At 39.7% G+C, this 22,669-nt stretch overlaps 1 protein-coding gene across 1 annotated transcript in view; it reads right to left on the reverse strand.

The window, feature by feature from the left end:
• The window catches only part of DNAH6 (dynein axonemal heavy chain 6), a 717,942-nt gene that overhangs the window by 569,509 nt on the left and 125,764 nt on the right, over positions 1 to 22,669 (reverse strand). The window contains exons 12-16 of the mRNA XM_077275462.1: positions 17,329 to 17,449; positions 9,120 to 9,271; positions 5,155 to 5,307; positions 3,619 to 3,870; positions 2,985 to 3,113 (exon numbers count right to left, since the gene is read on the reverse strand). Of these exons, the coding sequence (XP_077131577.1) occupies positions 2,985 to 3,113; positions 3,619 to 3,870; positions 5,155 to 5,307; positions 9,120 to 9,271; positions 17,329 to 17,449 (807 nt within the window). The remainder of the gene's footprint in view (positions 1 to 2,984; positions 3,114 to 3,618; positions 3,871 to 5,154; positions 5,308 to 9,119; positions 9,272 to 17,328; positions 17,450 to 22,669) is intronic.

The following is a 22,669-nucleotide window of genomic DNA, read 5'->3' on the forward strand; positions in this document are numbered from 1 at the left end:
AGGTTCATTCTTCTGCGTTGGCAGGTCATCCTGGAATCTTTGGTACCAGGGATTTGGTGGCAAGGTCCTTCTGGTGGCCTTCCCTGTCACGAGATGTGCGAGGCTTTGTGCAGTCTTGTGACGTTTGTGCTCGGGCCAAGCCTTGTTGTTCTCGGGCTAGTGGATTGTTGTTACCCTTGCCTATCCCGAAGAGGCCTTGGACGCACATCTCGATGGATTTTATTTCGGATCTGCCTGTTTCTCAGAAGATGTCTGTCATCTGGGTGGTGTGTGACCGTTTCTCTAAGATGGTCCATCTGGTTCCCTTGCCTAAGTTGCCTTCTTCTTCCGAGTTGGTTCCTCTGTTTTTTCAAAATGTTGTTCGTTTGCATGGTATTCCAGAGAATATCGTTTCTGACAGAGGGACCCAATTCGTGTCTAGATTTTGGCGGGCATTCTGTGCTAGGATGGGCATAGATTTGTCTTTTTCGTCTGCTTTCCATCCTCAGACTAATGGCCAGACCGAGCGGACTAATCAGACCTTGGAGACATATTTGAGGTGTTTTGTGTCTGCGGATCAGGATGATTGGGTTGCTTTTTTGCCTTTGGCGGAGTTCGCCCTCAATAATCGGGCCAGCTCTGCCACCTTGGTGTCCCCGTTTTTCTGTAATTCGGGGTTTCATCCTCGATTTTCCTCCGGTCAAGTGGAATCTTCGGATTGTCCTGGAGTGGATGCTGTGGTGGAGAGGTTGCATCAGATTTGGGGGCAGGTGGTGGACAATTTGAAGTTGTCCCAGGAGAAGACTCAGCTTTTTGCCAACCGCCGTCGTCGTGTTGGTCCTCGGCTTTGTGTTGGGGACTTGGTGTGGTTGTCTTCTCATTTTGTCCCTATGAGGGTTTCTTCTCCTAAGTTTAAGCCTCGGTTCATCGGCCCGTACAAGATATTGGAGATTCTTAACCCTGTGTCCTTCCTTTTGGACCTCCCTGCATCCTTTTCGATTCATAATGTTTTTCATCGGTCATTGTTGCGCAGGTATGAGGTACCGGCTGTGCCTTCCGTTGAGCCTCCTGCTCCGGTGTTGGTTGAGGGTGAGTTGGAGTACGTTGTGGAAAAGATCTTAGACTCTCGTGTTTCCAGACGGAAACTCCAGTATCTGGTCAAATGGAAGGGATACGGTCAGGAGGATAATTCTTGGGTCACTGCCTCTGATGTTCATGCCTCCGATCTTGTCCGTGCCTTTCATAGGGCTCATCCTGATCGCCCTGGTGGTTCTGTTGAGGGTTCGGTGCCCCCTCCTTGAGGGGGGGGTACTGTTGTGAAATTGGATTCTGGGCTCCCCCGGTGGCCACTTGTGGAATTGTACTTGTGTGCATCATCCCCTCTGTTCACCTGCTCCTATCAGGATGTGGGAGTCGCTATATAACCTTGCTCCTCTGTCAGTTTCATGCCGGTCAACAATGTAATCAGTAGCCTTTCTGTGCATGTTCCTGCTACTAGACAACTCCCAGCTAAGTTGGACTTTTGTCCTTGTGTGTTTTTGCATTTTGTTCCTGTTCACAGCTGCTGTTTCGTTACTGTGTCTGGAAAGCTCTTGTGAGCGGAAATTGCCACTCTGGTGTTATGAGTTAATGCTAGAGTCTTAAAGTAATTTCTGGATGGTGTTTTGATAGGGTTTTCTGCTGACCATGAAAGTGCCCTTTCTGTCTTCATGCTATCTAGTAAGCGGACCTCGATTTTGCTAAACCTATTTTCATACTACGTTTGTCATTTCATCTTAAATCACCGCCAATATATGTGGGGGCCTCTGTCTGCCTTTTGGGAAAATTTCTCTAGAGGTGAGCCAGGACTGTCTTTTCCTCTGCTAGGATTAGGTAGTTCTCCGGCTGGCGCTGGGCATCTAGGGATAAAAAAACGTAGGCATGCTACCCGGCCACTTCTAGTTGTGCGGCAGGTTTAGTTCATGGTCAGTATAGTTTCCATCTTCCAAGAGCTAGTTCTCATATATGCTGGGCTATGTTCTCTCGCCATTGAGAATCATGACAGAGGGGTATTGAGGTGTGAACCAGAGAACATTGCTTGATTCCAGCAACTGGTGCCTAATTTTTTTTACAAACAAAGGTTAACAGAAAACTCCAGGAATACAAAATATTCACTTGCATATAACAGAGGAATGCACCGGGCATGGATGTAGGGGAATAAACCAAAATGGGGAAGGATAGGGAATTACCAAGCATACAAACCAAGCAACAGTCACAGATAACTCCTACAACTCTCCTTCTCATACAAACTCCTCTCTCTTCGTCAGCCATGCAGAAAAGGCTAGCTCTGTCAAGGATTTGCAACAGAGCCCAGATTATAAAGGGGAAAGAAGTGGCTAATCGAGCTCAGCTGTGAGTACTGGGATTTCCAACATGGCCGATTAACACCTGTTCTGTCAGAAGAAATAAACACATTTAAAATGAAGAAGTGCTTCTTCTCAGTGCTGGAGTAGGAGCAATCAGACGCTGTGGTCTTCTGCCTCCACACTGTCGCGGTAACCCTGAGTTAAACTTTTCAAATGAAATCGAATAACGTCTAATGTTAACCTTCTGATCTGTGCTCTATGTTCTGTTAAAAATAAAATATGGTTAAAAGAGAATTATAAATCATTGCATTTTTGTTTTCATTCACACCCATCCCATTTTTGGGGGAATTGGGAATGTGGTATGAGGACATTCAAAGTGATAATCCCTTCTAAATCAAATGAGGGTGGACTTACTCAGGAAAATAGCGTGACAGTGAAAAAAAAATGGTAGTTAACTGGACAGGTCCCTGGGTTTAATATAATAATGTGGACAAAATAGTGAATTGGTAGTCAGCGTTATTTCTTAAACAATTATTTGGACCCAAGAATAGCAAAATGGCGCCTAAAGTAATGCTTTGCATTTCTGATAACATTTCCAGCATAATCCCAGGATACAAAGCACCAAATTAATTTAGAAGACAGTCCTTTCTATTGCTTTACCTTGAAATTCTTCTGATATGTTTTGTACTGGAAGGCACGTTTTTGTAACTCATCTATGATGATCTGCAAGTCAGCCAGGATTTGTCTAACTTTAGTTTGATCAGCACTGATATCCAAAATTTGTGGATCCTGCAAAACAATTCAAACCTGTGTTACAAATGCAACCTTCACTAATGCATGTACACTATCCAATGTTATAAATAAAAAAAATCTGTAATCACCATTGTCATTGATCAGATAAATGATTCTTTATGTTTTTTACTATAATCTAAGTCAGCAAAGAAATATCATCATTTCTTAATGACAGACATATGTGCTCGAGATACACATACGGAGAAATGGACAAAACTCAAGTCAGCCTAAATGGTAAACACACAAATATATCATAAACTACCTTAAATAGTCATTATACTTGAGCCTATCAGTTTGAACACAAATAGGTGCAGTTCGGTAATGCTTGGTTTTGGCTAGAAGAATCTCATAGACACCAAATGAAGCCGCCAAACCTCAGCCACTACATGTAGTCTGACATTAAATGTTTTCCAAATGTAGCCAAATGTAGCAGATTTGGATTCAGTTGCCCTTTAAAAATGATGAAAACGATTTGCATATATGCTCGGTCTGTAAACTATACCTGAGATTGCTGTTTGACACCCTTCACTTCCATGTTCAGTTCTGCTATGTCTTTGTCCAAGGATCGACAGAATTTCTCTATGCTGCCATCTCTCTCACCTACAGATTTGTCAATGGCATTTCGAACAGCCAATATTGAAGGCTTCAGAGTAGCAAATACTGCAAAATCCTCAGGAGGTGTAGGAACGGCATAGCTGTCAATTAGCTGATACATTTGTGCAACCACATTGGACTCTTCTTCTAGAACGTCAATCTAAAAGTGAATAGTAAATCAGTTGTGGAATTTCAAATCTACGAGCGCTGAGGAATTAATGGCGCTATATAAATGAGTAAAATAAATAAAAATAAATAAATTCTCAGGAATAGTACCATGATCTTAGCATGAATCCAAGCGGACTGCTCCAAAAGAAAAGAGCCTAACACCAAGTTGACTCAGTAATGGCAGTGCAAGTCAAAGTAGCTAGTCTCATTAGTATGAGACATTTGTGGAAACCATGAGGTTCCTAATGGCAAAGTAAACAGAATCTAACAAAAACTAGCAATGCAACCATATGCTGATCCAGTGGAGATCAAGTGCAAAAAATTTTAAGATCACATTTCTAGGTGATACATCATATATGGTGAATGTGATCCATCTTTTCAGAGAAAAATGTCCATCAGAGGAAACATCAACGCGTTTCATGTGCTTATGAGTTAAGGTTTCGTATGCACCAGAAACCCTTTGATGGATTTTTTTTCATGTAATAATGTTTTTATAACTTTCCAAATAAAGTGGAAGATTTTATATCCATTGAGTTGGATCTTTTCTTTGAAAATTATGGCTACTTTTCTGCTCATCAGTGAAAGAAATGGGCAGTTACAGTGAGCTGGCTTTTCCTTCACGTGTTCACTTATTACACATTAATATATAAAATTGAAGCCTAGTTATTACAAGCCAGAAAATGTTTAATACAGAATGGCTCAACCTTAAAAAATAAAACTGCTACTTTTCAGCTGCACAATATAACCACGATGTGTGAACACTATCTAAATGGAAAGTGAATAGGATCTTCACATTACATAATGGTTTTTTTAAGCATCACATGATTATACCAAAATAGGCATTTATTAAAAGGTCAAAATGCATAGTATATGAATACAATTTATTTACAATCAACTCCGAATAAAGAAGAATTTCCATTGTTCTTATTAGTAAGCTCTATATTTTTATCTTCAATGCAATAATGTTGAATCAACTCGACTATATAGAAATATAACAAATGTGGCCAATGAGCTCTTTTAGACCAGAGGGAGTATACATAATATATTGCCTTGTATTGCTACATTTATAAGCTACCTTATAGCAATTCAGGAATTCTAGAATATGCAATATTTACATGCCCAATAAACATTAGACTGCATACACCCTTGAATGAGTCAGGCTTTTAAACATAGATGTATATGCATTTATTTATTTTTACCAATTGTTTAAGTTTCATTACACTGTACATTATGTACATCAAGGTTTCCTTTTTACAAAATGATGTTTATAACTTACCCGTTCTTGAATCTCATCCAGAAATATTAAAGTATTTACATAGTCCAAAGTTGTGGTGGGATAAAATTCAAGCTTAAACTGAGCATCTTGAGCCTCAGCTATGATAGCATCCATCTTTTTCTTAGCAAGAATTGGTAGAATTTCATTTATAGCCTAGAGAGAATAGTATAATATAACATGACATCCCATGTGTCTCAAAAATTAGGAAAAAAGGTATAGGATAACTATAAGAGATGAGTAAACTGATTTGAAACAAATCAAATTTGCCATGAATCTCACAACAACAAAAATCACATTAATCAGTATTCGAATGTTTTGCAATATGATTCTGGATAATCCAGCATCATGGCAGTGGACTGAACTACAGAGGGACGATAAGTGGTTTAAAAAATATCTCAGGTACTCATCTTTCCTCAGTCTTCTCTGTACCTGTCCTGATGTTGCTTGTATTCCATTTAATCCTTCTATCTTCCCTCCAGTTGGATTTTCCATCCAATAGACCCCACGTTGTCACACGGAGTGCAATATCTGTTGATGATGTATATTTGCATTCAATTTGACTATAAGTGGTGCGACGCACATCATTGACGTGCAATATGACCCATGCGACAATGTGGGGTTTAATAAATGGATAACCTGGCTAAGAGGAAGACAAAAAATAGAAGACAACAGATAGAAGAGCCGATCAGAGGATTAGTGGGACAGGAACAGAAACCACAGAAGAGAAGTTTGCCGATTCAATTTGCATTGCATTTCTAATCATTGTATCCTAACAGGCTAAATGCACTATTCTAGTATGACAGAAATTTCTGTGCCTGTCCAATTGGTCTAAAGGGGTATTCTCATGTCATTAAATTGCTTTAGTTAATTAGGAAGCATTGAAATAAGCAAGTTTGCAATTGACTTGTTTTTTTTCTATTCAATTCCATGCTAGTGCTGTGAGAGCTTTTATCTTACACAACGTACAGCTTGTTTAGAAGGCGCTCAGTCATCAGACCCTGGCTGAGTGCGCCTAGTAGTTACATTCCAGGAGAGTTAAAACCTAAGATCTTAGTTAGGCCTCTCAAGCCCATTGATTTCTATACAGCAGTTGTTCAAGTTCATACTTCCTCTCACTCACTTCCTGACCAAGGTGCTGTTATCAGTTTTGTAGAATCACAATCCCCAATGTCCCCATAATTACCAGTTTCCAGATGTACTGTTATCTCTATGTGTAAGTATAGTGATAACAGTGTAAACTCAGAACACTGACAGATTATTAATATGTTGAAGCAAAATGGAGCTCCAGAGCATAACTATCTCTCAAGGAAGAGCACCTGGCCCTCTACCAACAAGGAAGGAATGGTATAGCTGTCAATTATTTGATACATCTGTGCAACCACATAGGTATCTTCTTCAAGAACGTCAATCTAAAAGTGAATAGTAAATCAGTTGTGGAATTTAAAATCTACGAGAAATACTGGGAGCTTATCTTAGATAAATACTGAATTACTGGATCAATAGTATATATAATAATTTATAATTATAATATAGTTTATAATTTTACCAATTTCAGTGCTTTAATTGTTTGCTTTATTCCAGTTCCCTACATCTGACAGATCATTAAGGTGTTGAAGCAAGATGGAGCTCCTGACCATAACTCTCTCTAGAGGAAAAGCACCTGCCCCTCTACCAACAAGCAAACTGTATAGCTCTGAGCTACTCAAGAGACAACTTGAGAATATCACTTTAAATGAGGTTTGCCTAAATTAATGCACCCGATGCAGAAGCAAACCCATTCAGATGTATGGAACAGATTTTCAGTTGTGGGAAACCTCTGCAACAAGTCTGCTGTGTATGGCATAAACATAATGCTCACTTGGGAGCTAAATGAGGTACCACAGGAACAGTTTCTATTTAACCCCTTAATGACCAAGCCAATTTTGACCTTAATAACTAAACAAAATTTTACAATTCTGACCACTGTCACTTTATGTGGTAATAATTCTGGAATGCTGATTCTGATCATTTTGTTTCATGACATATTGTACTTTACTATAGTGGTAACATTTCTTAGATATGACTTACATTTATTTCTGAAAAAAAATTGAAATTTGGAAACAAAATAGTAAATTTTGCAATTTTAAATCTTTTATTTTTTATGCCCTCAAATCATAGAATTATGTCACACAAAATAGTTCATAAATAACATTTCCCACATGTCTTTACATCAGCACAATTTTGAAAACACATTTTTTTTATTACGAAGTTAGAAGTGTTAAACCAGTGATTGCTCATTTTTCCAACAAAATTTACAAAACCATTTTTTTAGGGACCACATTATATTTGAAGTGACTTTGAGGGGCCTATACGAAAGAAAGTAGCCAAAACTGACACCATTATAAAAACTGCAACCCTCAGGGTGCTCAAAATCACATTTAAGACGTTTATTAACCCTTCAGTTGCTTCACAGGAACTGAAGCAATGTTGAAGAAAAGGAAGAGATTTACCTTTTTTTTCACAAAAAATAAAATTTAGACCCAAACTTTTTTATTTTCACAAGGGTGACAAGAGACAATTGACCCCAAAATTTGTTGTTCAATTTCTCCTGAGTACGCTGATACCCCACTTGTGGGGGATATCTACTGTTTGCGTGCACGGCAGAGCTCAGAAGAGAAGGAATGCTGTTTGACTTTTTGAACGCAAAATTGGCTGCAATTGAGAGCGGATGCCATGTCGTGTTTGGAGATCCCCTGATGTGCCTAAACAGTGGAAACTTCCCACAAGTGACAACCATTTTGGAACCCACTCCCCCAAAGGATTTTATCCAGGGGTATAGTGAGCATTTTGAACCAACAGGTATGACACAAAATTTGGTAACATTATGTTGTCATATTGAATATATTGTCATTAGTTTTGAGCACAAGTGCTCACTACTCTACTTTGCATCAGGTGCTCGGGTATGCAGTGAATATCGCGGGTTCTTGAGTGACATGCTCCAGTCTCGCCCCACATGTTTTGCAGCTGTTAAGACACACAAAAAAAACATGTGGAGATCCGGGATACTCGGTGCATACCTGAGCACCCGATGCAAACTCAAATAGCGACAACTTGGGCTCAACACTAGTTGTCATATCGTCATCATTTTTTTTTACTTTTAAAAAAACCCAATTCTAACTCCAACCCTAACACAACCCAAACTTCAACCCTAAACCTAACCCCAATCCTAACACAACCCTAACCCCTAACCCTAACAAACTAAGGGAATGACAAAGGGGGTTTTATTTATTTATTTTTTTTTGATCCCTGTGATACTAAAAATTCCCTATTGTTGCCGGGTACCAGCCGACAGATTGTGGTGGGCGCACTGTGCATGTGCTCACCATTTTTTTCATGTTCTCCAGGGTCTCGGCTACCCCCAGTAAGAGGCAATTAGAGGTATATTAGTATTATTACATCTACTACATAATGGGATAGGATCATGGAGATGGAAATACCCCTTTAACAATTTGAAAGTAAACCCTATATATATTAGATTAATATTGGCTGGACCCGCAGATGTTTAGCCGACAGTCTAATGTGTATGGGGGCCATTGACAGATGATTTTTGGGAGAGTTAAGAATGTGGCATGTCCGATTTCAGACTATTGATCCTTGAGATAGGCCACCATCAGAGATGGGGCTCCTGTATATGGGAGAGTCAGGTGAAATAGCTGTCGGATGAACTATTGGTCAAACAATGGTTATCTGAAGTTTATGGGGGCATAAGACAAACATAGAGTCAGATTTTGTAATTCTGATATTTAGACAGTGTATGTATAGACCAGACAGTCTCAATATGCATCAAATCATGATAAATATGGTGCATATTTATAGATATATCAGACACTTTTTTCTAACACTATACTATATATTGATTGGCTTACTTTGAGCTAATATTGTGCATATATTTCCCCAAGCATTCCTCAGCTTAATATGTTACTTACCTCTAAGCATCTTTTTGGTGAAGGTATTAATTTCTGTTTCAATATTTTGGAATCTATTACCAGTAATCCTAGATTTTTGTTCTGTATGATTGCCATAGCATCCTTGTGTTCGTTGTGGTATTTTTGTAAGTGTTCAGCAAAGAAGTCAACCCCTACATAGAATAAGATCAACATTTGTTAAGAAAAAAAAACAGCATTGTGACAGATTTCATACTAATTAATTTAATAAATAGTTAACCAAATACTAAAGCTAGAAGATTATGAACACGTTTGACATGGAAAAAATAATTTTATATAAGTAAGTAGTTACCGTTTGCTAATAAAACAACACTACGTTTCAGTCTGTGCCCTTCATTCATTTTCAGACCCTTGATATGCAGTTTGCAGCCAAATACAAGTTTGAATTTTTTCTAGTGGGAGTTTGTCTCCAGGTGTCACAATCCACGAAGGAACCAAATTGTGCACGGCGAGATGGATGGGAACAAGAGCACTGCAACTAGGGAAACATTAAAGGGGCACCCTTGAATCCTGCTCACCGAGCTCCCTGTTGTCCTTAGATGGGTTCTTTCACCCCATGCGGTAATCATGTTCCTAATTCATCTTGCCCTAAGAATGGCCCTGGCTAGTGCGTGGGGCAGCAGGAACGCTAGTCCGGCTCTATAATACAGATGCAAAGGGAGACAGAAAAGGTAAAGAAAAAAGCAATCATTCTCAGTGTACCTAGACTAAGGAAAGGTATATAACGGGAGAGAAAGGGTGAGGCAAACCAAAAAGGGAGATAAGGAGAAGGAAAACACCAGACATGCTTCCAAACAGCAGTCTCCAGAGACAACTCCTAAACGGATTTTATTTCCACGGTTCACAGCTCCCAAACCAACTCCAAGGTATAGCAAGCTATCACTGGCAACTACTCAAGCTAAGAGGTTAGTATTTATACCAGAGAGGAGAGGAGAAAATGAAAGCAGCTGAGATAACTCCTTGCAACAACACAGCAAGGGAAATCCTTGCAACAGCAAAGCAAGGGAAATCTAACTGGAAGGCAAATCAGATCCAACCAGTGCAGATGCACGTGTAGCCAGATGTCGTGATCTTCTGACTTCTCCTCTTGATACCAGGATGGATGCTAGAAAACTATGTACCCAGAGTGCTCTTGTCTTCATTGTGAATGCATATATCATCATTGCTTTTTTATTACACTTGTTATCTCTTTGTGTGTTTTCCTACTTATCTACAACCTGTTTTCTCTGCCCTCCCGGAGACTGTAAGGGTATGTGCACACGTTCAGGATTTCTTGCAGAAATTTCCTGAAGAAAACCGGAAATTTTCTGCAAGAAATCCGCATTTTTTTTTTTGCGTTTTTTTTCCGTTTTTTTCGCGGTTTTCTTAGCATTCTGCAAGCGTAATTAGCTTGCAGAATGCTAAAGTTTTCCAAGCGATCTGTAGCATCGCTTGGAAAACTGACTGACAAGTTGGTCACACTTGTCAAACATAGCGTTTGACAAGTGTGACCAACTTGTTACTATAGATGCTGCTTTTGCAGCATCTATAGTAAAAGATAGAACGTTTAAAAATAATAAAAAAAACAAAAAAAATGCTTATACTCACCCGCAGACATCAGATCTCCTCACCGGCGTCCATTCCTATAGCTGATGTGTGCGCGCAGGGCCTTCCATGACGTCACGGTCACGTGAGCGGTCTCGACCAATCACAGGACAGTGACGTCATTCGGCAAGGTCCTTCTCCGCACACCAGCTACAGGAACCAGCCAGCGTGCAGCACAGAGGCGGGAACACTGCGCTGGACATCGAGGGTGAGTATAGGACTGTTTTTTATTTTATTTCTTATTTTTTGACCACTTATATGGTGCCCAGTGCGTGGAGGAGAGTTTCCTCTCCTCCACCCTGGGTACCAACCGCACATAATCTGCTTACTTCCCGCATGGTGTGCACAGCCCCGTGCGGGAAGTAAGCAGATCAATGGACCCCTAGGTGTGCGGAATCCCCGCAATTCCGCATTTTTAATGAACATGTTGCTTTTTTTTCCGCTATGCGATTTTTTCGCGGAAAAAATCGCAACATTTGCACAAAAAATGCGGAATACCTTGTAAATAATAGGAGGCATATGTTAGCGTTTTTTTCGCGTTTTTATCACGTTTTTATAGCGAAAAAACGCGAAAAAAACGCTAAAAATCCTGAACGTGTGCACATGGCCTAAATGCTTTTTTATCTGTCTCTTCCTCCCCCCACTTCCAGGCTGCTATTTCTAACAGAAACAAGAAAGCAGTGAAACATCAGAACCTAGAGATTTTGCTATTTATTCAGATTGATAAAGGACTAAAAGAAATTTTGCAGTATCAATATACTAGAACATTTTTAATGAACACTTTTTAGAAATTTGCTTGAAATATTAGCATTTAGGAAGCAAATGAATAATAAGTAAAATGATGTGCGAAGTTATATATAGCCTTCAGGTTACTTCACACGGGTTGAGTATACCGTGGATATTTTGTCCAACAATCCAATGTGTAAAACAGTACCAGAGTTGAGCAACGAAAATGCACTGAAGATTTTAATACATTCAGGGCAAAGGCAGCAATATTCACATACTTGAGATACGTCCATACTTATTGCATATTTTATTGGCTAAAAATACACTTTTTTTCTGTATTTTTTTCCTGTGTTTTGGTGTCAAAATTCTATCTCAAACAGCATCAGATTTCTAACACGCATGCCATGCATTAAAGACAATTTTTTGTGGCTCGATCTATGAGTCAGTGTGGTTTAATGGTAAGTGTGGTTTAGTGCTCACCCAGAATGCATTGGCACTAATTTAACAGGTATTAGTTGTAGTTCAGTGGTATCCACACTGTGCAGTGATGAGGCAGTGACCCAGAAAAGTTCCAAAACAAAATTCTCTTTAATGCTCAAACAGCAAAAGTACACAGCACACGATATCCTCCAGATCGCAGTGGGGAAACATATCCTTCAGATTGCAGCCAATAAACACGCCATTCTACCTGCGAGAGCGGTAGCTGTGGGCCACTGCATGGGCGTGTATGCTGAGGGTGCTAGGCCTTGCAGCTCCCTTGGCTGTTTGGTCTGCTTGCCTGTGTTGCCTCACAAAGGTGGAGCTCTGCAGAGCCTTCCGATCTGCACCTTGCAAACTCCAAACTGACACTTACCCTGAAACTGACACACCCATACCCTTTACTGCAGGGTCTTTACAAGCAACCTGTGGCCTTTGGCCACATGGAAAATCCAGCCGGGAAGGAAACGGACTGCACCACTACTATTCTGTAGTCCATATAAAAAATAAAAGCCCAGCAGGTTTTCTTAAATCTGCCCTGGACAAATAGCTTGCAATGCACTCCTGTGGCCTCTGTGCGCATCCTGGGGGGAACACACAGCGACCCTCACAGGTGACATCGGTCACTGCCTCACATAGTTTTTATGAATCATTTAAAGGGGTTCCATGGTTTTAAAAAACAAATTGTATTTACTCACCCTAGTAAAGAGAAAGCCAGCTCACCTAGTACTTGAAGTCCAGCTTGCACGGAACCAGGTGGATCTACACCAGATACTATACTCAAGGGTAAAAAAGTTGTTGTTCCAGAGTCTGGTAAAATAGTTAAAAATTCACAAAAATTACAAAGGTTGCATAGACAGAGCAAGGGAGCAAGACGCGTTTCAAATGCTCACTTGTGTTATTATCACAACTGTGAGCTAGTACAGCCATGAGTCTTCTTGGGAATGATGCAACAAGTTTTTCACACCTGATTTGGGGATCCTCTGCCATTCTTCCTTGCAGATCCTCTCCAGTTCCATCAGGTTGGATGGTGAACGTTGGTGGACAGCCATTTTCAGGTCTCCCCAGAGATGCTCAATTGGGTTTAGGTCAGGGCTCTGGCTGGGTCAGTCAAAAAGGGTCACAGAGTTGTTCTGAAGCCACTCATTTGCTATTTTAGCTGTGTGCTTAGGGTCATTGTCTTGTTGGAAGGTGAACCATCGGCCAAGTCTAAGGTCCAGAGCACTCTGGAAGAGGTTTTCATCCAGGATATCTCTGTACTTGGCCGCATTCATGTTTTCTTCAATGACAACCAGTCGTCCTGTCCCTTCAGCTGAAAAACACCCCCATAGTATGATGCTGCCACCACCATGTTTCACTGTTGGGATTGTATTGGGCAGGTGATGAGCAGTGCCTAGTTTTCTCCACACATACCTCTTACAATTATCACCAAAAAGGTCTATCTTCATCTCATCAGACCAGAGAATCTTATTTCTCATAGTCTGGGAGTTCTTTATGTGTTTTTTAGCAAACTCTATGTGGGCTTTCATATGTCTTGCACTGAGGAGAGGCTTCTGTCGGGCCACACAGCCATAAAGGCCCGACTGGTAGAGGGCTGCAGTGATAGTTGAATTTGTGGAACTTTCTCCCATCTCCCTACTGCATCTCTGGAGCTCAGCCACAGTGATCTTGAGGTTCTTCTTTACCTCTCTCACCAAGGCTCTTCTCCCATGATTGCTCAGTTTGGCTGGAAGGCCAGGTCTAGGAAGACTTCTGGTGGTCCCAAACTTCTTCCATTTAAGGATTATGGAGGCCACTGTGCTCTTAGAAACCTTGAGTACTGCAGAAATTCTGTTGTAACCTTGGCCAGATCTGTACCTTGCTAGAATTCTGTCTCTGAGCTCCTTGGCCAGTTCCTTTGACCTCATGATTCTCATTTGGTGCCTGACAAGCACTGTGAGCTGTGAGGTCTTACTGTATATAGACAGGCGTGTGCCTTTCCAATGAAGAAGTAGAACCATCTCAAGGAGGATCACAAGGAAATGGACAGCATGTGACTTAAATATGAGTGTCTGAGCAAAGGGTCTAAATATTTATGACCATGTGATATTTCAGTTTTTCTTTTTTATTAAATTAGCAAAAATTTCTACATTTCTGTTCTTTTTCAGTCAAGATGGGGTGCAGAATGTACATTAATGTGAAAAAAAAAAAACTTTTTAGAATTTACCAAATGGCTGCAATGCAAGAAAGAGTGGAAAATGTAAAGGGGTGTGAATACTTTCCGTACCCACTGTAGTTATCAAAGTAACTAGTCCAGGACTAGGTTCTACACTTTCCACGACGCCAGGGGTCAATGCACTTGGCACACTTCCCATCATCTTAGGGTAAATATTGCAACTAATGGCTAGGTTTTTCTTTTGACTGATGATGAAGATACAGTCTGGGGTTAAAATGCATTGCATGGCCTTAATACCATAATTTTATGCCTGTTTCTTGATTTTTATACTTCTAAGTAAAATTTTATTAAGAACATACTAAGTGAATTTACAGCCCACTGTATCCATTTTTGTATTCCATCTGGGTTTTGCCAATTAGTGGCGCCCCAGGCTCAATTTATTCTTTGGACTTTATGTTAAAGGGGTTGTCCGGCCTTCGTGTACAAGTCTGAAGTCACATTGTGCGCACCTTGAGGATTCTCCAGTGCCAGGAGCGGGTGACCATGTGACAATTTGTATACTTCTGGCCACATTCTGACTAGACGTTTCCAGCGCTGCTCAATACACTTGCATTGAGAAAGGCCACACTTGCGGACATGTGCCTGCCGTTCCTGACATCTGAGAATCCTCACAGCACACAGTGGGCACACTGTGAGGATTCACAAGTCCACAGTCACATAGAATGACTGCATACTTGTACCCTAAGGAGTGGTAACTCCTTAAATTATATGCATGGATGGCCAGAAATCACAAATTCTTCAGAGTGGCTGCCTTATCTGGTTCCACCAGTACTCAGACCTACACTATATGCTGACCATCAGTATCATGCTTGTTCCTATGCAGAACCCCTTAAGAGGAGAGGCTCTTCGGTGAGTCAGTAGTAGCATGGGGTTACAAACCCATTTTGACGTTATTGCACTAGGAGGCGCTATGTTTATCTTTTTTTTAAATTTCCCAAGCCTAGCCCATTTTAGTCATAAAAAGCAATGGCTCAAGCTAGCAATGTCAAAAAGACAACAAAAGATTCCACGAAAAACACAGTACATATTGCCACAAATTGCTAACAAAGGGAAAAAAAAAGTAATAATGGTCTAAGGGACAGAAAGGCAACTATCTCATAAAAAAAAAAAAAAAAAAAAACACAAAAATGCAAGTAAGACAAAATAAAAGCACTACGGAAAAAACATATTGTATGTATTACATTAAATATTTGCCTAATGTCACTAGAACACATGCAATGAGTGTGGAAAATCTACAAGGAATGATGCAAATTTAACTGCTGTATTTGAGAAAGTATCACAAGTTCCATTATTTATAAATCGAAGTTCACAAATAAACTTCATGTAAAGTTAATACTTACCACTGTCATTACACATAATTGTAAATGCAGTCGACTACATCAGAGTGTCCATCTCAAATAGCCATATACGACCAAAAATGATGCATGTCAGAGCTCACGTTCGCTTTGGCGGCACCATTATAGTCTATGACCCTGTCGGTTTACACGCCCGAATCCCATTTGCTGGGGAGTTCAGTACAACAGTGTTCAAAATAATAGCAGTGTGTTCAAAAACATGAGCTAATCACAAAATCTTTATACCAGTTTTTATTTCCATGTATTGGGAACATTGCACACTGTTTTCTAATTCAAAACATGGTGAAATGTATATAATTTTTAACTACTTAACAGAAAATAAAAAATAAACATTGGGCTGTTCTACAAAAAATAGCAGTGTCTGATTTATCTTTACCATCTCACGTTATGTACTTTTTTGTGGATTTAGCATTCCTGTGAATCATTAACACAATATTTAATTGTATACCTACAGTTTTTTAGAACTGCTTCACATCTATGTTGCATAGAGCCAACCAACTTCTGGCATCTGTCAACTGTTATTCCAGCCCTGGAAGCTTGGACTACATCCCACAATTTTTTTGGCATTTGTTGGCTTTGCCTCAGAAACAGCATTTTTAATGTCACCCCAGAAGTGTTCTATCGGATTAAGGTCCGGGGATTGGTCTGGCCACGATATAACCTCAATTTTGTTGGACTGGAACTAAGATTTTGCTCGTTTACTGGTGTGTTTAGGGTCCATGTTTTGTTGGAACACCCATTTCAAGGGCATATCCTCTTCAGTGTAAGGTAATATGACTTCTTCAAGTATTTTAATAAATGCAAACTGGCCGATAATCCATCATATGCGGAAAATAGGTCCGGCGCCATAGTAAGAGAAATATGCCCATATCATGATGCTTGCACTATCGTGCTTCACTGTCTTCAGAGTATACTGTGGCTTAAATGCAGAGTTTGGGGGTTGTGTCTGTGTCTTTGGCAAATTGTATCAGTACATGGTTTGTTTGTTTTTTTTAAAAGTGGGACTTTGCGGGGACTCCTTGCTAAGAGATTAGCCTCACACAGGCATCTTCTGTCACAGTACTCAGAGGTAACTTGAGACTGTTTTTGTGCATCCTGGAGTCGATCATTGGCTGAGAAATTGCCAGTCTGGCTATTCTTCCATTCATTCGAATGGTAGTCTTCCGTTTTCTTCAACATCTTTCTGGTTTGGTTTTCCATTTTAAAGCATTGGAGAACATGTTAGCTGAACAGCCTATCAATGTCTGCACTTCGTTATTAGTTTTACCCTCTCCAATCAACTTTTTAATCAAAGTATGCTGTTCTTCTGAACAATGTCTCAAATGACCCATATTTCTTAGGCTTTCAAGGATAAATGCATGCACAACATGTCCTGGCTTCATCGCTAAATTACAGCCACCTGATTCACACTTGTTTCTTCACAGAATGATTGACCTCACTAATTGAACTCCACACTGCTAATATTTTGAATACACCCCCTTTCAATTAATTATTCTAACAAAAAAAACAAAACTTGTAGCTCATGAATGTTGAGTCTGTTGGTTTTCTTAGAAACTACTGCATCAAGTGGTAAATTGTTTGACATGTGGTAATATAATTTATACCAAAAACAGTGATTAGTGATATTAGTGATTAGTCATATTGGACTGCTATTATTTTGAACACTACTGTAAGCCCCAACAGGGCCACTGAATGCCACGTGAAAGCACCCTAAGGAATGACAAGGTTTACAATTCTACAATTAGAATGTGATGATGTTGGTTGAACTGTTATATTCTTTCTAAAAAACTGTTATAGGATAAAAGTTTCAGTGCATATCAAATACATATCCTACCATGGTCTTCTTCTTTTAAAGCTTCTAAATCCAGACTCTCATTTTCTTTGAAAAACAAGCGAAACTTCTCAAATGTCCCAGCATATACATTGGCTGTATTAAATGCAGACTGGATGGCTTCCTAAAATAGAAAGAACAGTTCACAGGAATTCTTCCTAAGAGAAAAGAATGTTGTACCTACAAGGGATACACATCATTTCCAAATTAAAACCTGTACAGATGTTAACTGCTATAACATTTAGGGTATTGGTCATTGAAAATACAATTAATGTAATATGTGTCATATTTCAGTATTAAATGCGCTTACAGATGACCTGTCACTTGCCATGAATTTGTCATTTTAATACCTAGTGTAAATGCCGCTGTTCTCCTGAATCTAGCATTCATAGAATCATAGAATGTTAGAGTTGGAAGGGACCTCCAAGTTCATCATGTCCAACCCCCTGCTCAATGAGGATTCACTAAACCATCTCAGATAGATGTCTGTCTAGACTCTGTTTGTAGACTTTCATTGAAGGAGAACTCACCACCTCTTGTGGCAGCCTGTTCCACTCATTGATCACCCTCGCTGTCAAAAAGTTTTTACTAATATCTAATCTGTATCTTCTCCCTTTCAGTTTCATTCCATTGCTTCTCGTGTTTCCATGTGCAAATGAGAATAAAGATGATCATTCTATACTTTAACTCAGTTCACCATCCTGGTCGCTCTTCTCTGAACTTGCTTCAGTATTTCAATGTCTTTTTCTTAAATGTGGTGCCCAGCACTGGACACAGTATTCCAGATGAGGCCTGACCAAACAGCAGTAGAGGGGGATAATTACTTCACGTGATCTAGACCCTAGGCTTCGCTAAATACATCCTAGAACTGTGTTTGCCTTTTTTACTGCTGCATCACACTGTTGACTCATGTGCAGTCTGCGATCTATTAGTATACCCAAGTCTTTTTTACACGTGTTGTTGCTTAGTTCTATTCCTCCCATTCTGTAGATATAATTTTCATTCTTTTTGCCCAGATGCAGAATTTTGCATTTCTTCCTGTTAAATACCATTCTATTAGCAGCTGCCCATTGTTCAAGCTTATCTAGATCCTTCTGAATCCATTCTCTGTCTTCTCTAGTGCTAGCTGTTCCTCCTAGCTTTGCATTGTCTGCAACTTTGAAGTTATGCTGATAATAAGTTTCATTCGGGAAAGAAAATGGATAGCACTCAATGATCCTTAAAAAGTTCCATGCTTTATTCAAATGTTTAAAAGGTGTTGAAAGAGTCACTTTGCCCCCACAAGGGGGTAACCTGCACAAGTTGCTATTAAGACGGGAAGCGAAGTGGATTATGCAAACTAGTGCGATGGGTCCTGTGGGATTTAATGATAGAGTGGACATGTCAATCTTTTTGTAGAAAAAATCCTTTGTAGGAAATAAATTTCTCTGCAATAAAAATCTCTTTAAAAATCAGAAAACTTTTTTTGAGGAAAGTCTTTTGAAAACATGCATTTTTTACCATGGCTCTTGGGTGCAAGGTTTTTGTAAGATCTTTTTTGTAACAAATGTTTCCACTCATGTCTTTGTAAAAAGAATATCTTTCATGTACGTCATATGTGATTTTTAATTTTTTTTGTATTTCATTATATGGTGGGAGGCGAGTACGGAGGGAGGAGCATGCCTGGGTCAGTGTATTTCTTCCTCCGTCATATCCTCTGACCCATTGACCCGTAGAAGCGCTGTTCAGCGTGAAACGGCCATCATCAGCACTTGCATTCGCACACTCCTGTTCTCACTCTCCTGGCCATGATGTTTTAAACGTTTGAATAAAGCATGTAACTTTTAAGGATCGGTGAATGCTATCCATTTTCTTTCCCGAATGGAATTCATCATGATGTTTCTTCTGGATTAGCATCCGGAATCCTAAGGTACAGCCTGCATTTGTTGATTACACCTGTGGCACACAGATTCAGCCATTACAGCGGTGCTGTCTTCTTTTTTCCTTTGGTATTGCTGATAATAAGTTTAATTAGTGTAGCAGTCTACTACATCTGTGTGTTCATCTCCACTAGGTGTACACGCCTTAAAATTATGCACGACAGAGCACACATTCACTCTGTCAGCATCATTATAGTCTATGGACTTATCAGCGCATATGGCGGAATCTCATTTTTGCGGGGGTTTGGACGTAAGTCCCAATGTGACCAACGAACGGGTGCCAAAACGCAGTGTGAAAGCACTCTAACAGAAGAAAAGGAGAAAACAGGCAAAAAGTCTCCCACTTCCTGTAACCCGAATTAGGGTCTCTGCTACTGGAGACGATTTACAATTGACAAGCACTTTAGCCAGAAGGGAGACACCTAGTGGCCACCAAGTATTAAGTCTTGCTTGCCAGAGGGATCAAATACTTATTTCTCACTGTAAAATGCAAATAAATTTATACAATTTATACAAAGTGATTTTCTGGATTATATTTTTGATATTCTATCTCTACATGTTAAGATTAACCTACCCTTAAAATTATAAACTGTTCATGTCTTTGTCAGTGGGCAAACTTACAAATCAGTAAGGGATCAAATACTTATTTCCCCCACTGTATGGCACCCCCACTCGTCGGCGGCTAACCCTAAAACTCCTAATGTACCCTTAACCTAGTGTGTAGTAAGAATAATCAGCAAACATGGTTATGTATAAGTGAGCGGCCAAGTAATGAGTGGTAAAAAGAAATTGCAGTATCACAAAAAAAAAAGTAACGTGACCAACCCACAAATGGTGTAATTTAAATATCAGGTAGCAGGTGAATAAATATCCCTTCCTACATCCTAGAAGGTGAGTGTGATATGTTGGCCACTAATCAATTACTGGGTATGGAGGCAGAGGGTATGGACACCATATAGACACCATGTCCAAAGATAGATAAAGAGATAAAAAAAGAAAAGAAAAAGGAGGATTATGAGAAGATAACCTAACCAAATGTAGCAGTCCAATCCCAAACCAGAGTGTTACCCAAAGTTAGAAATATCAGATCCCAGTACTGCCTTGCTTTGTTGTACCAACAATCAGAACAGGGAGGCACCCCATAGAACAGGGCGAATATGGTCACGGACCCCCGTTCCATATAAAGTACTCAAAATTGTGGGACTGCAGTAGGGAACAAAGAACTATCTCAAATGCCGCTCTCAAAAAACAATGTCACCAATATCAACATAACAAGTCTTAGAATATAAATCTCTAGATAGATGGATAAAGATAAATAAAGTACTCATCTATGATGTGTAATAGGCATTTTGAAGTTCTCATAAAGCCAGACCCATAGGTAGGTATCACTTGCACTTTGGCACGGGGACAGGGGTAGAGCAATGCTCGGCAGCCTCCACCCTGATGTGCAGAGATGTAATAAGGTCATCATGCTGTGACCTCATCACACTGCTGCTGCCACTGGCACTGCAGCGCATAGGTGACGAGGACTTGATGGGAAACAGGAAGAACTCTATGCAGTAGCTGAAGAGTAAATATCCTATTATAGGAGTGGGTGTTAGTGTTACTATGAGAGCCCCTTATGGGGCAATGGGGAGGCAAATTATGAAAGTGTGGAGGAATATTATAGAGAGGGGCAGTGTGTAATGGATATTATGGAGAAGGGCAGTGTAAAGGGCATATTTTGTCCAGGAAGCGTGAGGGGCAGTTATTTTTTCGGAGGCACAGCATGGGAGATATTTTTATTTATACGGCATTATAAAGATGCTTTTATTTCTAAAGGCACCATGATGGGAAGTACTGCAAAAGGTCGGAGAAATGGGAAGTCTGAAGAGATGAGCTCTGGGAGTGAAATCCTATCATGGTATCTGTACTAGGCCAAAGGGTTGGAGATAAAAGAAATGGGAACGATTTCATTCAGAGAAGATATCACCGATAAGATACATGGATATAAAACTTTATTTGTGATACAGAATACGTCACATCAGTACTGTGGTTATGGCTGGTAACAACAACTTCCATTATCTACTTACCATTGTCAACCTCTTCGGGAGGGAGCCAATTTCCATTTTTGCATTTTAGTTTTCTCCTCTGCCATAACTCTTATTTTCCTGTCCATATAAACATATGAGGGCTCGTTTTTTGCTGAATGAGTTGTACTTTTGAATGGGGAGAAGTTGTTCGAAAAACGCAATTCTGACATTGGTTTTGGGAATTGTTTTTACTGCATACATTTTGTGGTAAAATTACATTGCAATATGAGTCTGCTCATCATTACGATTATGGCGATATGAAATATGTCCAGTTTTATATTATTTTAGTGGTAAAAAAATCTGAAGTTTTCAAAAAATATATTTTTTGGGTTGTGACGGGTAACTTTTTTACTTTTTCTGTCGCTGGAGCTGTGTAATAGCTTATTTTTTATAGGAAGAGGCGATATTTCAATTGATACCATTTTGGGATAGATGTGACATTTTGATAGCTAATTACAGCATTTTTTGTGGAATTGCAGAGACCAAAAAAGCTTAATTTTGGTGTTGATTTTTTTCGCTTCCTGTGTTTAATAAATTGGGTTAATTATTGTAACATTTTGATAGATTGGACTTTTCTGAATGTGGCAATACAAAATAGGTATATTTTTAAAAATCTTTAATTTTAATGGGGGAAAAGAGTGGCGATTTAAACTTTATTTTTTCTGAAACATTTTATTTTTACTTTTCACTGTACTTATTCGTCCCCTTAGGGGGACTTAAAGATGCGATCGTCTGATCACTTGTGCTATATACAGTGACACCACTGCAGTGCTGCATATAGTGAAAATCATGGTCTCCTTTGAAGCCTGGATGCAGGCAGGGTTTCAAAGGAGCTCTGTAAGGGCCCCTTTCCACTCGCGAGGAAAACGGACGAGTGCAATCCGATAAAAAATCGGATTGCACTCGGACCAATGTTATTCAATAGGTGTCTTTTCATTTGTGATTTTTTTCTCAGCCGAAATCGGACTGAGAAAAATCTGGGTCGGCTGAGAAAAAAATCGCAGCATGCTGCGTATTGCTGCGATTCTCGGACGAGACTCGCCAATGCAAGTCAATGGGTGCGAGAAAAGAATCGCACAGCATTCGCACCATGCGAGTTCTGTCCGATTTTTACGCACCGGTGTCCTTTGAAAAGCTGGTAATTCAGCGCGGTGTACAGTAAAATCACACTGACAGGTTAGAATAGAGTAGATATATACACATAGAATAGGTATATATACATATATATATGTCAGTGAGACACCTATACAGTATATGTATATTTATATTTAATGCAGCGCTAGATAGCATTAACCCCTTAAGCCCCGAGGGTGGTTTGCACGTTAATGACCGGGCCAATTTTTACAATTCTGA

Source organism: Ranitomeya variabilis, chromosome 1, assembly GCF_051348905.1.
Source record: "Ranitomeya variabilis isolate aRanVar5 chromosome 1, aRanVar5.hap1, whole genome shotgun sequence".
NCBI lineage: Eukaryota > Metazoa > Chordata > Amphibia > Anura > Dendrobatidae > Ranitomeya > Ranitomeya variabilis.